Source organism: Astyanax mexicanus, chromosome 1 (assembly GCF_023375975.1).
Source record: "Astyanax mexicanus isolate ESR-SI-001 chromosome 1, AstMex3_surface, whole genome shotgun sequence".
NCBI lineage: Eukaryota > Metazoa > Chordata > Actinopteri > Characiformes > Acestrorhamphidae > Astyanax > Astyanax mexicanus.
In genome coordinates, this window is record NC_064408.1 from 25,039,466 (window position 1) to 25,061,289 (window position 21,824).

Here is a 21,824-nt window from a genome sequence, read left to right on the forward strand (position 1 = left end):
ACCAAGATCTTGCAGCATTAATGATGGTGGAGTCTGACTACTGCACAAAGCCTCTCTTCTCAAACACATCCCAAAGATTCTTAATCAGGTTAAGATCCGAACTCTGCGGTGAACAATCCATGTGTGAAAATGATGATTTCACAATTCCAGCCCCATGAATCCTGCCATTGTCATCTTGGAATATGCCCGTGTCATCAGGGAAGAAAAAACAATTGATGGAATAACCTGGTCTCATTCTTTCAGCACATTCTTTTGGCTATACCTAGACCTGACCAACTGCAGCAACCCTAGATCACCCTCCAGGTGGAGACTTTGTTTTTGGCCAGGCAGAGCATTACATATTAACACTTGTGTTGTATTGAAATCCATCTGTTTTTAAACATTGTGTTATAAAGAAACCCTTACTCCGACAGATGTTCTAGACATAAACCTATTATTGTTTTTTTTTTCTAATGCTTACTGTGTATAAAAAGACCAAAAATATATATTTCTCTTGTACTGTCAGTAGGTATACACTCACTAGCACTTATTATTAAACCCCTGCCATGCAGTTCCAGTATTTTCAGTACATTTTCAGGTAGTGTAGCTACCTTCTTCCTTGAGGTGACATTTCTACCTCTCCCTGTATAAAACACCTCATATACTCCACAATCAATAATACTGCTTAGAACTTATGTTGCTACATGTTCCAAACATGTAGTTGATCAGTTCTCACTAAAGATGCAAACATCAGATACCAAGCGTAGAGCTCAGCTAACACTTGACTTTGACTCTAGACTTCGTTGTTCTTTATTCTGACAAATTACACTGGTTTAGAAAATATTATATTAGTTACATTACGTCAGGCATTTATGCAGCTTCATTTTCAAAACCTTCTCCACCATGGACATGCCAAAACACTTTTCACTGCCCTCTAGTGGTTGCATCATTTAAGATTCATGCCAACAAAAAGAACACAGAGGTCTGCGGACAGTAACTGTTACATAGTTTGAAACAGACATACTCTTTTTTTCATAGACAAAGGAAAAATAAGTCAATTTTGGTATCCCCATGACTATTCTGTTATTTCGAGCCACATACCAAAATCCCAAAAGTAGCATTTTTTTTAGTCATTTAAAAAAATAAAAAATAAAAATGAACTGTAAATGTACAAATTACAGTGTGTGTGTCTCAGACCTTGTCGTTCCTTTCACAGAGGAATTTGAGTCTCTGAGCTCTTTTGTGCATGAAGACTCCGTCCAGGTGGCCCGTCTCCACTGAGCGGATTTCTATTGCCTTCTCACCCCAGCCCATGATCTGATTAGAACAGATATGAGCTACATACAAAAAAACAGAGGGAGAGAGGAGATGAGGAAGGGAGAGATAGAGAGAGAGAGAGAGAGAGAGAGAGAGTGAGATGGACACAAAGAGACTAACAGCTTATTAAATATTAATGTTTCCACATAATTAGGATTACCATTCTGTTTAGTAAACAAAATTCCACAAATGTTTTTTACAACGGAATACAAACAATAAGCACATTAAAAGCCTTTCAGTTTAAACTGCTTTTACACACATGGTTACTGGCTGTACTATTCCTAGTATTCCAAGTGCTATGTGCTTTTTCCCCCTATAAGATGCAAAATCCTTTGTAAGTCATTTAAATAACAGGACACTAGTGGTTTAAACACACAACATCTGGATCTCACCAATATTTCCAGGACATTTAGGAATTTTCTAAACTGATAAATTACACAGAACTGTAAAACCGTGTTGCAAACTGAGGTTCTGTTTCATACCGACAGAGGTAGGCATCTCTCCCCACTGCAGCACCACGTCTTTGATGATACGGCCGTAGGTGTTGACATACACTCCCTCGTCCTCATAACACAACAGCATCTCCATCCCATCAGAACTTGGCAGGAAGACGATGGCATGTGGAGTCACCTGAGACTGGATCTACATAACAGGAAAACTACATTAAATATCACCACAAATAAAACATTACCGGTAAAATAACTTTTAGAGGTTTATTCATTTAGTGATTATTGGCAGCATACAGCTCTGGGGAAAATGAGACCACTTAAGTTTCTTTGATTTTACCAAATTGAAAACCTCTAGAAAATAATCAAGAGGAAGCTGGATGATCACAAGCCATCAAACCAAACTGAACTGCTAAATTTTTTTTGCACCAAGAGTGGCATAAAGTTATCCAAAAGCAGTGTGCAAGACTGGTGGAAGAGAACATGCCAACATGCATTAAAACTGTAATTAAAAACCAGGGTTATTCCACCAAATATTGATTTCTGAACTCTTAAAACTTTATGAATGTGAACTTGTTTTCCTTGCATTATTTGAGGTCTGAAAGCTCCGCATCTTTTTGTTATGTTAGCCATTTCTCATTTTCTGCAAAAAAAATGCTCTAAATGAAAATATTTTTATTTGGAATTTGGGAGAAAGTTTAAAGAATAAAACAACAATGTTCTTTTTACTCAAACATAAACCTATAAATAGCTAAATCAGAGAAAACTGATTCAGAAACTGAAGTGATCTCTTATTTTGTTCCAGAGCTGTAGACAAGACAGTAGTAGTAGACCTCAGTTTTATCAATGTCTTTATAGTTAATACTCTAAACCAAAGGTCTAATTGCCATTTGAACAACATATTTTGCCTCACTGATACAAACTGTTCATAAGTTTCAGTCAGTTTTTAACATTTAGCCCAAAAAAAGCACAAAACTCTTTTTAAGGTGGGATTTTATCAATAAACAGGCGCCATGATTAGCGTTATGAGAAATCCCATTCATACAACTCCTCATTAATAAGATATTATATTAAAAAATAGGCTGTTGTTAGGTCTGAAGCATTAATCTGACAAGTACAGGCTATGACTTTCAATTCTGGGCTCTCTGTGGAAATTGGTGGAAAAAAACACAGATCTCACACCATTTGGCTAGTCAAATCCCCAACAAACTACATGACACAGCCTCCTCTGGCAACTCTAATCCAGTTTCAATAGAACTCTTGTTTGGCATTTTGTAGAACAGCTGCCAGATCCTATCCTTTCCTCTCTGCACCTGCAGTGACAGTTTCAGCCACTGGTGGCCGCCAGAGAGCATGCTTTAATGCAGCACTGCAGTCTGAGGCCTTGAGGAGTGTTTTGTTTGAAGAAACTGGAAGAGTTAAATATCGGTCAACTTTAGAGCCTTCCTGTGTTTCTACGCCTCTCACAAGCCATAAGGGACTCACGTGGACAGGAATGTAAATGTCATAGTTGTTCCCAGAATCAACATCGATGGCATGGAACCCAGCACTTGAGCCATAGATGACCTTCAACCTCTGACCTTCTTCCACCGTCAGGTCAACCAGCTGAGGCCTGTGAGGCAGGTCACTAAATGACTAGAGATAAGAGAAAGATTTGTTATTTCACAGCTGTACAAAAAAACAAAATCAACAGGGTTCATACACTTTTTAACCAATAAATGTTCATGATATTTTTTCATGCCTTCAAGGTTAATGTTCATGACCATAGGATTTTTAAAGCATCAGTGCAGACATAGACAATAAAACAAACAAATAAACTACAATTAAAATTGATTATAGTAGGTCTAAAATGAATCTGATAAAATAAAAAAAAAAACACACAATCTCACACAATCTTTAATAATAAAATGTGTGTCAGATCCTGAGAGCTCTGTTGTGCTGGGCTAAATTACTGAATTAGCTCTGAGCTGACGTATTTGTTAGCTCAAAAAAGATTTTCTCCATCGATAAACTAAAACACAAAGATTTGTAGACCAAATTTCCATAACTTTTCCAAAACTTTCTGGGAATATAGACAGTGTAAACTGCTATTTTCAAATTCCATAATTTTCCAGTTTTTTTGACCATACGAACCCTGAATATACACAAATTAAAAATTCCAAAATATGGATAAAAAAATATGAATAAAAAAAGATGTTTGTCTTTATTAGTAAGCATCTATCTGTCCTCACCTTAAAGGCCATAAATTTGTGGTAAGGTTTAGGAGCCCAGGCGTAAACTTCCACAGCATTCTTCAGAGCGATCACCAGGAATTTAATCCGCTCATACTTCACTAAAAAAAAAAAAAAAAAAAAAAAAAAAAAAAGAATCCCCACAGCATTAGTTATACATTACACAAAACCAAACCAGGAAACTAGAAGGTTTAATATTTAATCTAATGTTGAGCTTTTCATTTTCTTTGTGAAGTTCTCTAGTCCTTTTATATGTGTATATTTATCCTATTTTTACGGCATTCTAGTGAGTTCAGTGGCATATACTTACACATTTTGGAAACTATTCATCTTTTTCACAGTGTGCACTTACGCACTTTGTAGCGCCTTCCTGTCTGCTTTAAATTGCGTGTTTACCCACAAAGTGGAGCATTCCTTCTCGTCTCTTACCAACTTTGTAGTGCACACAGCCCTCCATCTCCCCTACGGTGGTCCAGCCCTGCTTCTTCTCCACTTCTGGGTCATTGTGGAGGATTTTATTCCTTAGCCAGGCCAGGTAATACACACGCACTTTATTCTTCTTTCCTAAGAAAGAGATAAAAAAGTAATTATAAAACAATGAGTGGATCTTAAAAGTAACTGATACTCTTTACAACTAGTTGATTTATGTGCAAGTGTCTGGATTGTATTGTGATTAGATTTATATTTGGTTGTCAAATTCGTCTCTGCTCTGTCTCTTGGTTAAACTGAAGTAAGATTGCTCTGTGGGAGGGATTATGCAGATTTGCTTGTAGTATAGAAACTATACTTTGTGTGTGTTTCATTGTACTGAGAGGCTTGCTGGTTGTTGACTGCATATTGGAGAAACCGATGTGTTTTGACTTGTATTTTTATGTGGCTTGGCCTTAGCAAGATATAATCCTGATAATCTGGATAACTGCATTAACGGTATCTGACTGCAAAAGACCATTACATTTAATTCAACTCTTGACTTGTTTAAGTTTCAATAATGTTTGCTAATATATAGTCAGTGGGGTCAGTAATAAGTGTTTACAACTGGCAGATCCATTAATGCCAGAAACAAGTAATTAAAAATTTAATTCAGCACAAACATCTGGTAGTAATAAACTCATCTTTGCATCTCCTCTTTCTACCGGTATAAAACAGCAGCTGTCACTGTAAACCATTTAGATGAATGTACAGAATATATTTAAGCAATAATACACAAGAGGAAGTGCTATAACGTGTAATACTGGCACTGCTGAGTGCCGTAGAGTGTATTATTGTGATTATACCACACTTCAATTAACGCTGTTTATTGAAATACTTTGAGTTGAGTTAAAGAGGACGAGAAAATATGATTTGTTTGGTTATAAAAACCCCACGAGTTAAAATAGTTCCATTGCTGCTCTGTTTGTGGCTGCGCTGTTTGGTTTGTAAGCGCTGCATTGTTGCTAGGTTACCTGTATGTGGTGGAGTAATACATGGAGAGCTTAGGTTACAGTGCATTACCGACTGATAATGGCACTCATAGAATGCCTCTCAGACAATCACATTGCAGGATTGTAACTAACTGTGGTATAATATAGGGTAAATCACTTTTGTGAAGCATGTTTTTGAAATAAATCACTATTGGGATTTGGCGTGTGTCGAGTTCTTGTGGCACAAAATCTCGTGAGATGAAAACGTGACAATATTTCTCGTCAAGCTTTACCTGTCTCGTGGGAAAAAAATAGTTTAGTGTGGACTTTTTAAGCCGAATCTGGCAACACAGTAGCGATAGCAGTGAGTGTGGTGGCTGAGCAGTGAGAGCAGCTCTTAGCAGAAGAGGAAAATTCGGGCATTTGCATAGAAGATGCTTCTGCTACTTTTGAGTTGTATGTCTGGCTGCATTTTGGCCCCAGTGGAAACAATAACCGGTAACAGAGTGACCAACAAGACACCAAACATATGTAAATACTGTAAGTAAATCCTACACGTGACTGTTTCATAGGCAGTTCTGTCTCTGTTTGCACTTCAAGCATAGTCTTAATATGACTGGTTATGGTTATGCATGGTTAAATTACAAGAGATTTAGGTGAACAACACACAAAACATAGGCTTAATATGACTGGGTGTAGTTTGCACTTATTGTTTGCACTATATAAGACCTAGAAAAGTTTTATTTTTATTTTTTATTCTTATTTCTTATAGAATCAATGTGTGAGAGAAACCAGTCTGTTAAGTTTGCGTTATATGATTTTGTCAAATAAAACTCTAGGTTTCAAGCCATTTTTCATTTTTGACTTTTTCTAGTCTTGTCTCGTCTCGTGATATTAGTGTCTCGTCACACTCCTAATTAGGATCTGTCATAACTTGCTTTAATAAACAAACACAGTGTAACTTTGCTACCAAAAAGCCAAAAACAACATCAGTAATAAACAGTACAAACATTTTTTATCACACTCAAAGCCAACCAGTTATATGATATTAGCAAATCAGTTTGGTCCATTATTCAATTAATGCCTTACAGCCACCACTACATCCTTTTTTGTTATAGCACCTCTTTGACAATCAAGTGGGCTTCCATTTCACGCAAAAACAGCAGCAAATCAAACAGCATCAAATCATCTGCCAATTTTAACTAATATTTCACTACTCAAATCTTTTATTCTTAGTAGAAAACCTGTATTTTCTCTTAACACTAACCTGATATGGTGATTAGCAGATTTAGTCCCTCCAGAACGTCCATCTGCTGGAATCTGCGGGAATTGATGAGCGGATAGACTTTTCCCTGACCACTGCGGTCCAACAGCTTGAGACCATTCTCTGTTCCAACCAGGAGGTTTACACCTGAGAATATAGACAGTATAAATACCTGATCATACAGATATCTGACCATTTAATCTACAGTTTTTCCTCTTAGCCTATAAGTCCATTTAAAAAAAAATATATCCATTCATACCCCAAAGTGCAGCACAAAGGATTTCAGAGTTGAACCTCTTCTTGTATTTACGGATCTCTGGCGTGTCACTCACAGGGCGAGTGTTTGTGGGATTCACATTAACCATGGAGCCTTTTCTCACCTCCAGCTTCAGTTGATCAAACCGAGAGCCCAGACCTGCAGTGAAACATATGTAAAGCTTTTATCCACGTATTGTGGCACATAGAAGATTTTTTTTTTATTTCAGAATGATTACAACAAACAATTAAGCATCACTACCAACTACTTCTATCCGTTTCTTTAGTGGAAAAAGACAAACAACCAAGTTTGCTACACTAAATTTAAGTGAAGGACATGCAGGTAAAGGGTTAAGTTATCATTGCTATAATACTTTAGATGTCTAACTTATAATATTAATAAAATACATATTAATAAAATACAAACAATTCCAACAACTAACCTCCCACTGACATGTTGTCCCCTGTCCCTCCGGATGGTTGGTACATTCCAAGATCCACAAAAGTAGTGAAGGAGGATTTCCCAGAGGCCTTCACCAACCCTCTGGACTGATACTGAAATGAGCACAATCACAGAATGAACAAATCATAATTCGTATTAATAAAACCAGACTACATGACAAGCCCATAAATATAGCTTATTAAAGTAAATTATTTGTCTACATGTCGAATATGGATGCCCTGTCCACTGAATGCATTCAACTATATATAGAAATAATTGTCATCTTTTTAAACAGAGTTACTGCATCTTTTCGATGCCACAATAGCAAACCCCCATTTAAATTGTACTCTTAATTATTTTCATATTACTATATTAAGGTGTTTTGTTTGATGCTATTTTTCTTCTAGCTTAATGCTTTGCGAAAACCGGTCTTTATATTAATAAAAAAATGGTTCTTTCATGTGCAAGAATGGTGTACTGAATTTAAGGTGGATGTTATATAAGGTGGATGTTTTCAGGAAACTGTTTATTTGGGTGAGTATCCGTTGTGTATTCGTAGATTAACAAATTTCTCCAGCACTTAGGCTGGAGCATTAGCATTAGCGGCTAATGTGGTGCCTGATGTGAAGAACCCCGAGTGTTCTGATAAGGATTTTAAGTGCGCCTTACAGTTTAAAAAATACAGTAATCACTTTTGGTGCTATGCTGAACCATTTTTTAAAAACAGTTTCTTCAAAAACAGAATTTTGCGAGAATAGGAACTGTTGCGTCTGTGCTTTACCTAAAGGTGCGGAGTGCATTTCACTTGTATACCACTGCTGTGAATATAAATCGCACTATGAGCTCTCCTTCACAGAAAGCTCTTAACATACATTTGTCGACAAGCTGGGAGAGGGAGATACAAAACCAGCATCTAAAGGCACTGAGGAGGACTGAGGTGGTAGAATAGCAATAGCAGAAAAGCCTTTTTTTAGTATTCCTGCTGTTCATATCTGTAAAATGTGTAAGACTAACGAGCTAGATAATACCCCTTCTCTAACGCTGATCCTTCAGCCCATACAGTGAGTAACAAACACTGCAGACTACATTTAACCACCACTAAAAGTTCAGCAGAAGCAGTCCAGTCAGAAAGCTAAATGAATCCAAAATAATGTAGTTTTTTATCACTAGATATGCTTCTCTTTTCTGTTTTGTTTACACTTTGAGTTCCACCGTGCAGTTCTGTTACTACAGGGATTCACAGGCTCTCTAGGTCACCTATGAGGTCACTCACATCATAGGTGGAGTCCTTTCCAGGAGACGAGTGTGAGGCAGAGTCAGTGGGGGAGTGTGACGGCTGAACCACGTCAGGTAAATTGGTGTATCCATTATGACTACGCTTCTCTGGAGTCTAAACACACACAAACACAAACACAGGCATGCATTACAAAAATACATCTCCTAATGTGTGATGTAAAAGTGGATGAAACTTTGAGTGAGAGCAGCTCACTGGCCTAGTGTTAATCTCGAGCCTTGCTCTCATCAGTGCACCACCATTCGTCAATTATCATTTATATTTATGGGGCAATAAAACAGGATTCATACCAGCCCTAGTTTTAGTACCAGGCACTTTCAGCCCTGTAAAAACATCCAGTCACAGGACAGTTTAACTTTTAAGAAATTAAACAGAGCAGAATCTGACTGGATCTGAAATTCCAGCCCAGAAAGCCTATCTCTCGACATGACTAGATTTTATGCAGTGTCATTTAATGGATTTTATTTACCCATTCAAAGGTACAGTACAGAGACCAACCTTATTTTATTATTGATTCTTATTAAAACAGCCATTAAGTACACCAAGTTATTCATTTTTAATGATAAGTAAAAAACATACTTAAAGTAATTTCTAAAATAAGAAATAAAAAAAGCAGCTTGTACAGACTGATGGACGTTTCTGGAAGTCAGCCTTCTCCACCACCCACCACAGATCAGCTGCCCATCATTCAGTTTATTCCACATGCCTTAGACTAGCTGTTCACTCTCCACTATCAATTACATCCAAATTTATATGAATTCTTACCTGCTTTCATTACTGGTGCTGCTATACACCTGAATATATTAGACCTGTGTGAATGTATAATGATTTTTTTTTTATTCATTTAAAGCTCCACTAGGTAGAATTGAGATTTTGTGCTCGTTAAGATGGATTAGTTTCTCTTTCTCATTTTCTGGCTTTCACAGACATATTCGGTCTCTTTCCAGCTTTTGTCAGAGTGTCTGTATGTTAGTTTGTAAAGAATGAACCAGTAGTCTTTGTAGAACTGTTAGAACTAAAGGTCGGAAAGCAGGTCGCAGTTCTCGCGAGCGTTGGTCGCGGCCGCCTCGGAAAATTTACAGAGTCTGGTTTGAGCTCAGAGGAGCTCCGGCACAGACACGAGAGCACCGCTATTCCTCCTATGGAGTGCTGCAGTGAGTTTCAAGCTGTGCTTTTACTTCTTTTAAAAGATCAAAAATCAAGGAAATCCTACCCAGTGCTGCTTTAAAAGCTGTCTGACCACTGGAAGGATGGATATTTGATCCTTGGTCCTCCAAAGGTTGCTTCCTTCTCCAGCTCTAAAGGAAGTTTTTCCTTGCCTCCACGCTCACTGGGGGTTCTTTATTATATGTTTAGTGTTTTGTCTGATTCTTTGTTCTGTAAAGCTGCTTTGTGACAACATCAGTTGTAAAAAGCGCTATACAAATAAATTTTATTTCGATTTTGAGTCTGGGCCATACAGCACTGCTACTGAACTACAAAAAATAAATAAATTAATAAAATAAATATATAAAATAGGGGTGTTCTAAAACTTTTGACCGGTAGTGTATATCATTTGATATTGTACTGTAGATTGTCTTTGCAGACTAATCGCTACAACTACTACTTCACCCACATGAACAAACACGAATCTCACCCTCTGTACAAGCATGGTCTGGTCACCATAACCCCCAGCCCGTTCTTCATCACCTCCTTCACCTTCCTCTTCCTCGTGCACCACCATAGTGTTCACAGAGTCAGAATCTGCGTCACGTGGACTGAAAGTAAAAAACAGAGGGTGAATAAAGGGCAGATAAGATGGATAAAGAGAAGGCTGTTTTTTTCAGTCATGGCTCTTCCTGTGCTGCAGACAAGATTAGGCACAAACCCCTGCACTTTTCCTTCCTCTTTCCCTCTCAAAGGTTAGTGGCAGCGAGATTCAGGACTCAACATGTCTTTTTTGCCATGGCTGGCAGTCTGTATGAGTCTTCAGAAAGTTTTATAGACTCTGAACCAGAAAGACCTGTTGTTAAACCAATTTTAACTAAGACAAATTTTGTTTTAAATTATTAAATACAGACCAAAGACAGTAGGGCTGTGTATTGGCTAGAATTTAGTAATACGATATGTATCAGGATTCGGTAGTTACGATTTAATATATCGCAGTATATTGCAATACTGCAAGCAAGGCGATATATTAAGACTTGATATATGAAAGAAAAAAATATATATATTTATTTTATGTAAATAAAATAAAACTTTTTTTTATAAACAGTACTTAGCTCAGCACAATAACTTTAATTATTACTATTTTTTATATAGATAAATTTTTTTGTGGACGATATATTGTCCCAGAAATGATCATTCAACATTTTATGACATCCCCACTGCGTGTATGGAGTCACAGTTATTAAAGTATTGGTTATTGCATGATTGGCTAAAATACTGTCCACTGTTATGTATGTGAAAAAACATACAAATATCACGATTATCAACTATTATTAAGGTCATGTCCAATTATTGTTTGATAAGTCGATAATGCAATTATTGTGACAGGCCTAATCAGGCCTAATAACAGAGTACAACACTAATATCTATTGGGCACAACAGTAAATAAAACAGTAAATGAAAGTCTGCCACCAATCTTTACATGTAAATTTTAAATAATTTAAAATAAATTAGAACTGTGGTTTTGAAAATCGATATAGTATTGCAAAACAAAATATGACAATATAATTAATATCCTACACCTAAAAATAGGTGTAGGATATTAATTATAAAAAAAATAGAACAAATTTTTAAAAACCTGAAGGTTGCTAGTTTACTGGGGGTTGACAGATTGAAGGAAGAGCACATTCTCCTTCCTCAACTTTTAGGACTAAAGTGCCCCTGAATAAAGCACATAGTCTTCGACTGCCTTTTGTTTTTCATGTGTGATCTCAGGGTCTCCATTCACTGGAATGTCAGTGTTCACTGCCTGAGTATAGAAAACAGTATAAATGCGGAAGCCTAATTTTGATACATTCTGATGCATTTTTTAATGCATCAGGAATTACAACTCAAATATTTGTGAACATAGTTTTTTCATTCTTTCTTAGCATTTAGTTACTATAAAAAAATCTCTCTTGGTGATTACATGATTTAGTATCTATTTTCAGTGATTAGTTTTTTCAGGAAAGTCTCTAAAAGTTTCTTTTATCTGTGTTCTATATTACTGATAAAGAGTGAAGGATACCGGTCAGTAGGGCTCTCCTCTTCATGCCCTTCTCCGCTTTCACTCTCCTCACTGCTCTCACTGCTCTCAGATGATGATGAGTAGTCATTGGCCTTCACCGGAGGACGTGGCTGCTCCTCCGCGCGCTCTTTGGAATACAGCCCATGGTCCTTATACGCACACACATACACACACAGTCAGAAAACAACATGAACACCTGAACACAATAACGAGATGCCTATCTGGATAGAATACAGTGTAGTACACCTGGTCATGCAGTTTACAACGATAGTCTGGACAAAATCACCTTGATGACTGAAGTTTACTCTAATATTTGACGCCGCAATGTAAATTTTAGAAAGTAACTTTGTGGCAGACGACAGTGATGTTTTGATATTTGGACTTGGTTACTGATAACAGTCTGGATGGTCCTTTTTGTCAGTGGTCAAGAGCCCACAGCATACCATTTATTCAATAAAAGGTTTGTAATGATGGTCCACACCAGCTGACCTGGCAGAGAGTTACAGATTGGTTGTTGTTGGATGATGCCTCTTATATACAGGACATTCACACTAAGCATGGTGCCCATGGTGTTCAGCGCCACCATGCGACCCAGGGCAGAGTTTTTCTTTTCTTTTTCTTTAGTTTATGTGTCATTTTTGTTAGTTAGCTTCTCTAATGTGACGACTCTATGATCCTGAGATATAGGCTAGCAGACCAGGGAATAACGTGGTTGGTTAAAACTGTTAAACTGTTTCTAGTACTCTAGCACTCACTTTTTCACACATGCCGGGGTGAGTGCCGTTTATTTTGTACTTTTTTCCCTGTTTATTTTCCAGGGAGGTACATATTTTCTTTGTCCTTTATTTTATTTACAGGTTTTAGGTAAGGTAGCTGGTGCTGATATACATTTTTTCAATTTGTTATTTTGGCATTAAGCTTACCCCGACACCTTTGTGTATTATTTTTCTTTGTATTTATATGTGTTGTGCCATTTTCTTAATACATATCTACATATCCACTGTGCCTGGTCTATGTCGCCTAGACATTTAAATCAGTTGTACATCTTTAAGTTTAAAATAAATGGGATTAAGACTCGAGAGCTTTCAGATAAAAATCACTGTCCAAATAGTACAATTCACTTCAGGTCAACAGATTTAAGTTGCTCTTAGTTTCTACAGAGGATCAATAACTGCCATTAACACTGATCAGAGAAATACAGTCTACAGTGTGTCCACCCCTGTCATTAGAAACCAATTACTCAGCTAATTACTGCCTCCAGTGTTTTTGGAAAAAGCTTTGCATTTATCTGGCTCACTTTACTCATCACACAGCCAACTCTTACTGAAACTCACACACACATTCACACATATTCACACACATGTGGGTACTGACCTCTCCTATTGCTCTCTTATAGCTCTGAGGATTAAGAAGAAAGGCAAGCACAAAGAGGGGAAGAAAAAGGACAAGAGAGAGTGACAGAGGAGAGGCATCATGGGTTAGTATTATAAAGAGGGAAATCTAGTATAGATAGTAAAGAGTAGGTCACAGGGAAGTGTGCATGTATATCAGATCAGTGAGTGTGTGTGTGTGTGTGTGTGTGTGTGTGTGTGTGTGTGTGTATAAGTGTGTTACCGCTGGTCTGCTTGGTCTGGAGGAGGTGCGGGATTCTCCTGGTTTGTGGCGGCCATCGTGAGAGAGGATGGGAGAAGAGTCCATTTTAGACGAACCTGAGATGAAAACAAAACATGACATTTAAACAGTAACAACAGCTGCCTTTTTAGCCCCACCCACTTTCTCATACACCTTCAGAGTCCTGGAGGAACGACCAATGATATTCTCACGTTAAGCTAGTCACTAAAACAGCATTTTATTATCTTTGTAATATTGCACAGTTTCATCCCATGCTTAGTAGGGTTGTCACGATACCAAAATTTTGACTTCGATACCGATACCAACTGTAGTATCACGATTCTCGATACCAAAACGATACTTGGAAGAAAAAAAAACAATAAAAATATCTGAACATAAAATGTTTATTTTTGACTGAACTGGATTGAACACTGAACAATCGGTGCAAACGCTTTGATTCTAAAATGAAACATTTGAACAAAAAACAAGTTTCGTTATTATAACCTTAACTATAACATAATTATCTAAACACTTCCTAAAAACTAAAACTAAAACCAGAGGTAATGGTAGCCTGACTATGTGAACCTGACGGGCGGGCAGAAGTTAAGTTCTGAATAAGGAAAATAAAGAGACAGAAGAACATTACAATGTTATGTTCATTTTAACACTCACTGCTCCGTTTTATTAACCAACCGTTTACCGATTTTAATAAGCCCATGTTCAGTGTAACGATCAAGCAGGCTATGTGCCTGACCACAGATTTGCGATGGAAACGCGAAAACGTGAACATCCTGGCTGTTTTCGGGCTGTTTGAATGAGCGAAATATGATCAGAATTATGTTAAATAATACTGTAACATTGAAGCATAGAACTATTATTTAATTAAAATGATTTTTAAGAACAGCTAAACACAGTTCTGCAAGTCAAACGCGGAGGCGTTCACGTACGAGAGAGAGACAGAGAGAGAGAGAGACAGCAAGAGTGAGAGAGAGAGATTTGCGTGTTCTGATGTGAGCTACTCACAGGTAAAGGTTCTCTTTTATCTCCTCGTGCTCATATTCTAGTCCCACACATAAGTCTGCAGCTCTGTGTTTTCTGTCGTATTTTGCGGCTAGCGCGAGCGCTTACAACTAACACCGCGGAGCGCGAGGTGCCGCCACGCTTGTGCCGAATCCGCTACTGAATCCGACTCCCGCTTCGCGGACAGAATCGGCACAACACCCCCCGCTGCACAACTGCGGGAGTGAAAACAGCGCTTATAAATAAAGTAGTTTAGTTTCACTTTCAGTTTTCGTTATTTTCGTTATTTTATTTAAAAATAAAAATATAAATAAAAAACAGATGCCTACATCTCAGACTATTTTCTGGAGCCCGAACCCGACCTGGCCCGAGGAATGTGGTGGGAAATCTCGGCCCGAACGTGCCTCGGGTCAGTTCGGGTTCGGGCAGAGAATCTAAGCTCTACTCCTCTGCACTGGATAGACTTATAACACCGTTTATAAACTGGGTTTGTGGTGTTGGTCGGATTCCCTTCTTCATCAGCGATGTAAGCAAAATTTGCCCACACTTCACTCCTCGCGCCCGTTTTGTCCACAAGTCGCGGACGAGAGACTCGCTGCTGCTCTGCTGGCTTGCGCGTGCGTGTGTCGCTCTCAACCGAGTCAAATGAATCGATTCATTTGTTCAGAACACTAAGTTTATCTGAATCCTGCCACACCGACTGCTGCGGTGTGAATCAGTTTTCTTATGAACTGAATCAAATCGCGCCTACTAATTTGACTCATTTGAAGCTAGTGACTGGGCTATATACAGTATCGAAAGCATCGAACGCTAAAGAACCGAATCGTTTGTGATGACATAGTATCAAAAAAGAATCGAACCTTCGGTACACCGTGCAACTCTAATGCTTAGTGAAGGTGATGCTAAAATGTTCCTAAATGCCTTGATTTTTTCACGTATTGACTATGGCAAATTACGGTCACACGAAATCCCATTTAAACTGCTAAATTGTCTTCAATACATACACAATTTCACAACTAAAAAAAAAAAAAGTAAAGTCGTACACAATAAAACAAACACAAAAGGCTACCACACTAAGGTTTTGCTACATTTACCATGCTCAAACTACACTACACAGAAATACACATACATTTCTGTTAAGTGGTTAAGCCAGCTAACAGCTGACATCAGTGGGAGTGATGGGGGAGATCCTACCACTCCCGTGAGCTACAAGCCAATTATCATCTTGAAGTCTCATTCTCAGATGGCTGTGGCATCATCAGTGATTGAACTTATATGACAGGGCCACCATTCAGCTGCCCACAATATGTACAACTCTGGAACAAAAAATAAGAGACCACCTAAAAATGATGAGTTTCTATGATTTTACCAAAATGAAAAACTCTGCAATATAATCAAGAGGAAGATGGATGATCACAAGCCATCAAACCAAACTAAACTGCTTGAAGTTTTGCACGAGGAGTGGCATAATGGATAACTCAAAGCAGTGTGTAAGACTGAGAACATGAAAACTTTGATTAAAAAACATTATGGATTATTCCACCAAATAGTGATTTCTGAACTCTTTAAACTTGAATATGAATATGACAATATTTCTATTTGGAATTTGGGAGAAATGTTGTGCATAGTTTCTAGAATAAATCAACAAAGTTCATTTTACTCAAACATAAACCTATAAATACCAAAATCAGAGAAACTAATTCAAAAACTGAAGTGGTTCCTTATTTTTTCCAGAGCTGTATGTATAAAAAGCACAGAAATACAACAGAAACACACACACAAACACACTTACTGAGGATGCGGTGTCTCTCCAGGGAGCCCGTCTGTGGCAGGTTAGACATCAGGCTCATGCTGTCTCCTCTTTCCCAGCGGTCATTGCGGCTCAGATCTGGATTACTGGTAAGCAAAACAAATTGTCAAAAAACAAACAATACTCACCAATCAGGAAGAGATAAACCCCCCTGTAACCAATCAGACTCTGTAATGTCCAGAAATGTATAACTTACACATAATACCAATGCAAAGTGAAAAATTATACACTTACTAATTTGGGCAATTATTCAAAGCAGGCGAGCTTAAATATATATAGGGATGTGTATTGTTACTTTTTGGGAACTGCAAAATCTTTAACTTTCAAGAAAAATCAAGGTAAAAAGGTTTTATTATAATTGATTCTGGGGCATTTCTGTTTATTCCATTCATAAAAAAAATACACAGTGTAAAGAATGACTTATACTTTGTCAAAAAGTGAAAAATTACAAAGATAGAGATACATTTGTAACATGAAAGAATGTTGTGTTAGTATTAAATTAGCTTTAAAATTCGGTTGCTAACATACATGAATGAATCAATTGTATTGTGCATAATCATAAATAAGACAGAACCTAATTAAATGTAACAGTATTTCCAGTGGTTTAATACTGATACCATGTTCTGTCGTGATAATTACATTTTGAATGCAGTGTTTGTATACACTGGCATGCCATGGCAGCTAATGAAACAGCAGGGGATAGGTTGTGTGGTGTTATCTTGTGAGTGAGAATGCACACTGGCCAGCATAAATGATCTGAGGTGGAGCGAGGCCTGATTGTGTAATGTCCCATCCATCTGATACCCACTGTTTCCACAGACTGTCACATCTGTACCAGGTTACAGCCATAGAAGGCATTACCACCCACAGTGGACAGCACAGTGGGTGGTAATGATCGTGACTGGAGGCATCTAGCTAGAATTGTCTGTGCGAACAGGCAAAAGACATCACATGCACATTCAATGCAGGAAGCCCCAAATGCACATCCCACAGGTCAGTGTACCCTTCTTTTATTCCCACAGCACATCACTGCAATCCTAGTCCCATGACTATTGGCATGTCAGCATATACTGCACACTGCATGAGCATGCTGCGTTAAGCATTGAATACATGTTGCATGTGTGTGAAAGTGTGTTACCTGGCTCGAACTGGGTGTCTGATGCCAGAGGACAGGTTAGTGTTGAGAGCAGTAGCTATAGAAGCGGTTCTCTGTGGAATCTACAAAAAACAGAGCAAATCATTTATATACCAACGAAAGGCATGTCAAAAAAATCAGGCATTCCATATTTTACAGTTTGGTCAGGTGGTTGATTTCTAGCAAACAGTATGTATTATAAATAGAGTGCGTGTTAATTGCAAATACATTGTTTATTTTGAATACAGCATGTATAGTGGCTTCCTAAAGTATTTATACCCCTTGAAATGTTTTCACATTGGCACCTTACAGCCACAAACTAAATTGTATGTTACTGAGATTTTAAGTAATAGACAAACACAACGTAGCACTTAATCAATAGTGAAGTTCAGCTACTATATTAAATGTTGAAAACCATTATCTTATATTTTCATTTCACTTCACAATAATGTGCTACTTTGTTTTGGTCTATCAATTAAAATCTCAAACTACAGCTCTGAAAACACATAAGAGACCACTTAAAAATTGAGTTTCTTTGATTCTGCCAAACTGAAAACCTCTGGAATATAATCAAGAGGAAGATGGATGATCACAGGCCATCAAACCAAGCTGAACTGCTTAATTTTTTGCACCAGGAGTGGCATAAAGTTATCCAAAAGCAGTGTGTAAGACTGGTGGAGGAGAACATGCCAAGATACATGAAAACTGTGATTAAATACACGGATTATTTCACCAAATATTGATTTCTGAACTCTTAAAAATTATGAATATGAAATAGTTTTCTTTTCATTATTAGAGGTCTGAAAGCTCTGCATTTGTTTAATTATTTGAGCCATTTCCCATTTTCTGCAAATAAATGCTCTAAAATTACAATATTTGTATTTGTAATTTGGGAAAAATGTTTTCCGTAGTTTATAGAATAAAACAAGTGTTTATTTTACTCAAACATATAACTATAAATAGCAAAAATCAGAGAAACTGACTCAGAAACTGAAGTGGTCTTTTAATTTTTTCCAAAGCTGCACATTTAAGTTTGTGGTTGTAAGGTGGCAAAATATGAAAAAGTTTAAGGGGTACGAATATTTTGCAAGCAACTGTACTGTACATTCATACAGTATGTGTTCTAAGCAGAGTTCTCTCACTTTTGGAGGCTGCTCGATCTCAGGCAGGCGTATCCAGGGTCCGTGGTCATCCCTGATCGGGCGTTGCTGGGGGGCGGGGCTCTCGGAAGTGGGGTCAGAGTTCTGCCGCACCAGCTCTCGGGAGTGCAGTGGGCGGGGTGTGGGGGTAGGGGAAGGGTCCTGGGTGGGGAAGGCGGACATGGTCTTAGTGGGCTGGTCACAGAGGGACTGAGAGCGCGGCACTGGTGCTGCGTACGGCTTCAAGGGCACCAAGTGGGCCATTTGGAACTAACAACAGAGGATCCAGGCAGAGAGCAGGCCATAAGACAGGAAGGGGGCAAAGCAAGAATTTACGGGCAGTTTTAATGGTTGAGCGTATTTCAGACAGCAGGCCAGAGGAAACCAGGGTTGAAGTGGAAGGTGCGTAAAGGGGGTTGTTTGTTTTCATTTCATGTTTTATGGAGGGTTTATTTGGAGAAGGAGGTCAGGAGAGGACAGGCGAGTTATAGAATCCCAGAGCAGGAAGTGAGGGAGGAGGAACAGGAGGAGTAGGAGGAGGATTTCCCCACAGCAAGCAGGGGTCAGGAATGAGGGAGGCCCAAGGTGAAGATAAGGAAAAAACAGAGAGGAAAGAGAGGATACAGTCACTGAAGGGAAACAGAGAGCAGAAGTGAATGCAGAAATTTAATTCGAGCCACCTACACTCATATACTCTTGAATAAAATGCTCTATAGTTGTGAGTTCTCTTCATAATACTCCATATCTTCAACATTGTATCTATTAGGGGTGTCACGATTTCGATATTTTATTGAAATCGATCGAAATTATGTCATGGTCTCGAGCATCGAAGTCAAAAAGAGGATCGACGATCCCTCCCTCTAAGCTAAGCAAGCAAGCACGCGCGCTACGCAAATGACGCAGCACGCTACGCAAATGGCGCAGCACACTAGCTGACGCTGCGGACACCGTGACTGCTCAAAGAGCAGCCCTTTCTCCAGAGAATGTGGACATTCACATTTTGTTAAAGAAAAACTTGAAAATATAAAAATAGCAGTTGTTTTGTCTAGCCTTAAATATGTTAATAGTTTTGGTACCTTAAGGACAATTTATTTCTCTCAGATAAAGTTAATAATATATCTTTGTTAATGAACTTGTCATTCTCAGGGGCCGAGTCTTATTTTTCATGTTTAACTATTATAGTAGGATAGAGTTCAGTTTGTTAAGGCTCTAATTGTTCTATTATTTTATACAATATATATATATATATATATATATATATATATATATATATATATATATATATATATATATATATATATATATATATATATATATAATTAATTAATTATTTTATGTGGCACATTGCTGTTTTAATAGTGCACACTGCTGCTACCAAAAAAAGCCACTAGATGACATTACACATATATCTTAATTATTCTTAAAATTATTTAAATTTGACCATTAGTGCCTAATGTGGTGTATTACAGATCACTTGTATCACTTTGCATCACTTATATCAAGCCCACCTTTTGAATTAAGATATTGTAATTTTGATGAATCAAACCAATGACTGAACATAGACTAATCTAAAACTGGCATAGGAAAAAAAAAAGAAAATCGAGAATCGTATCGAATCGAATCGTGACCCTAAAATCGGAAATAAAATCGAATCGAGGATTTAGAGAATCGTGACACCCCTAGTATCTATATACACTCATCGTCCAAAAAAATATAGTTGCACCCAGAAGGAATTATTATCTGCCTGTAGTCTGCTGCCAACCCCAGCTAGCACTGCTGGAGCAGCATTAGCATTAGCCCCGGTTAGCTGCTAACACTATTGCTCTACCCTTAATGCATTAGAAACTTGTGAATCTATGCTTACTGTAAATAAACGGAAGTGCTTTAATCACCCAAATAAACCGTTTTCAGGAGATAAATCTGTTCAGATTAACATCCAGTGCTTGTATGACTTTAAAAGAAAGTCTTTTTTTAATTAGCTTAGCTTTACTTAACTCAGTTAGCTACCTGCCCATGAAACCAGCAGCAATACATTTTCAGAACGCACATTTTCAGTGCACTTTTCCAACAAGACAATGCTCATCCACATACTGCTGCCATCTCTAGGGTTTGCCTTGAAGATGCAGACACTATGACACGACCAGACAAACCATATCAGACCCAATCTGATTGAAAATGTGTGGGATGCTACCGAATACACTATTAATACTCTACCCCTTTCACAAAATCAGCAGGAACTGTTTAATTATTTAATCACAAGACACCAGGAACCTCTACAACTCTACAACAAATTATATATTTGCTATGCTGGTTTACAATCAGTAATCAGACATGTCCTCCTGGGTGCACTAATTTTGCAAGAGTATCCTTTAACATTTATTAATAGTCATATTTTTACTTTCTAAAAGGCCCACCAATTGTGAGACATTCACACAGTGTAAAGGGCAGCTGCTGTTTGCTGTATTGCTTATAATAATTAGGAAATTAAATAGAAAAATAGGATAATGATTTTGATATGACACTGAAGATATTACAAAGGTCAAGCCAATGTTTAGAATTTTGAATATAATAAAGAAATCCCTCAAATAATGCTCTGTACACACACGTATGCTCTCACTGTCACACATGCATAGACATGCTAGCCCATGTTAATACACACCTTGCCCTGGCCACCCTGGGGTTCCACAGGTCTCTGCATGGGGGGAGTCTGTGCAGCTTGCACTCCTCCTGATTGGCTGACAGAATCAGAGCGTGACTGGATGTTGGTGTCTGAGACAGTGGTGCAGATTTTAGGAGAACCCTGCCTGTTCAGTTTACTGCGCTCCTCCACCTGAGTAAAAGAGAGGAAGAGAAAGAACATAAGACAAAAATACAGCAAAATAAGAAAGAAAGGCATGTTGAGATTGAAAATATACTAGCGTGAACAAAAAGATTGACACTAATTAGATAAAGATTTGGGATATTAAATAAAAAACACTACACTGCAAATATAATTAGTTTATTGCTACATATACTTTATGTTCAACTGTCCATCTGTTTGTGGACCCCCCTGAAATAAATGTATTCTGCTACTTGGGTAAGGTGTACCCTATTGCTGATACAGATGTTTAAATGCACACACAGGTTGTCTAGTACCTGTAGAGAAGTGCTGCCAACAGAATAGGACTCTGGAGCTAAAGCAGGAACCGTTTTTACCATTTCTAATGCCATAGAAGTTCTCTGGAATGAGTTCTCCAATTGGTTGGTTGCTGGTCAGCTCTAGCACAG

At 37.9% G+C, this 21,824-nt stretch overlaps 1 protein-coding gene across 5 annotated transcripts in view; it reads right to left on the minus strand.

Moving 5' to 3' along the window:
- Window positions 1–21,824, minus strand: part of mink1 (misshapen-like kinase 1) — an 83,474-nt gene that overhangs the window by 5,430 nt on the left and 56,220 nt on the right. For 2 of the 5 annotated variants that reach the window (XM_022678584.2, XM_022678574.2), the window contains 17 exons: window positions 21,217–21,387; window positions 18,561–18,827; window positions 17,422–17,501; window positions 16,266–16,369; window positions 13,457–13,551; window positions 13,217–13,240; window positions 11,843–11,991; window positions 10,265–10,385; window positions 8,608–8,724; window positions 7,336–7,447; window positions 6,897–7,052; window positions 6,641–6,784; window positions 4,403–4,537; window positions 3,974–4,074; window positions 3,228–3,377; window positions 1,779–1,938; window positions 1,177–1,316 (listed from right to left, as the gene is read on the minus strand). In XM_022678584.2, coding sequence (XP_022534305.1) covers window positions 1,177–1,316; window positions 1,779–1,938; window positions 3,228–3,377; window positions 3,974–4,074; window positions 4,403–4,537; window positions 6,641–6,784; window positions 6,897–7,052; window positions 7,336–7,447; window positions 8,608–8,724; window positions 10,265–10,385; window positions 11,843–11,991; window positions 13,217–13,240; window positions 13,457–13,551; window positions 16,266–16,369; window positions 17,422–17,501; window positions 18,561–18,827; window positions 21,217–21,387 — 2,226 coding nt within the window. The remainder of the gene's footprint in view (window positions 1–1,176; window positions 1,317–1,778; window positions 1,939–3,227; window positions 3,378–3,973; window positions 4,075–4,402; window positions 4,538–6,640; window positions 6,785–6,896; window positions 7,053–7,335; window positions 7,448–8,607; window positions 8,725–10,264; window positions 10,386–11,842; window positions 11,992–13,216; window positions 13,241–13,456; window positions 13,552–16,265; window positions 16,370–17,421; window positions 17,502–18,560; window positions 18,828–21,216; window positions 21,388–21,824) is intronic. The other 3 variants (XM_022678590.2, XM_022678578.2, XM_049475110.1) reach the window with 2 other exon arrangements.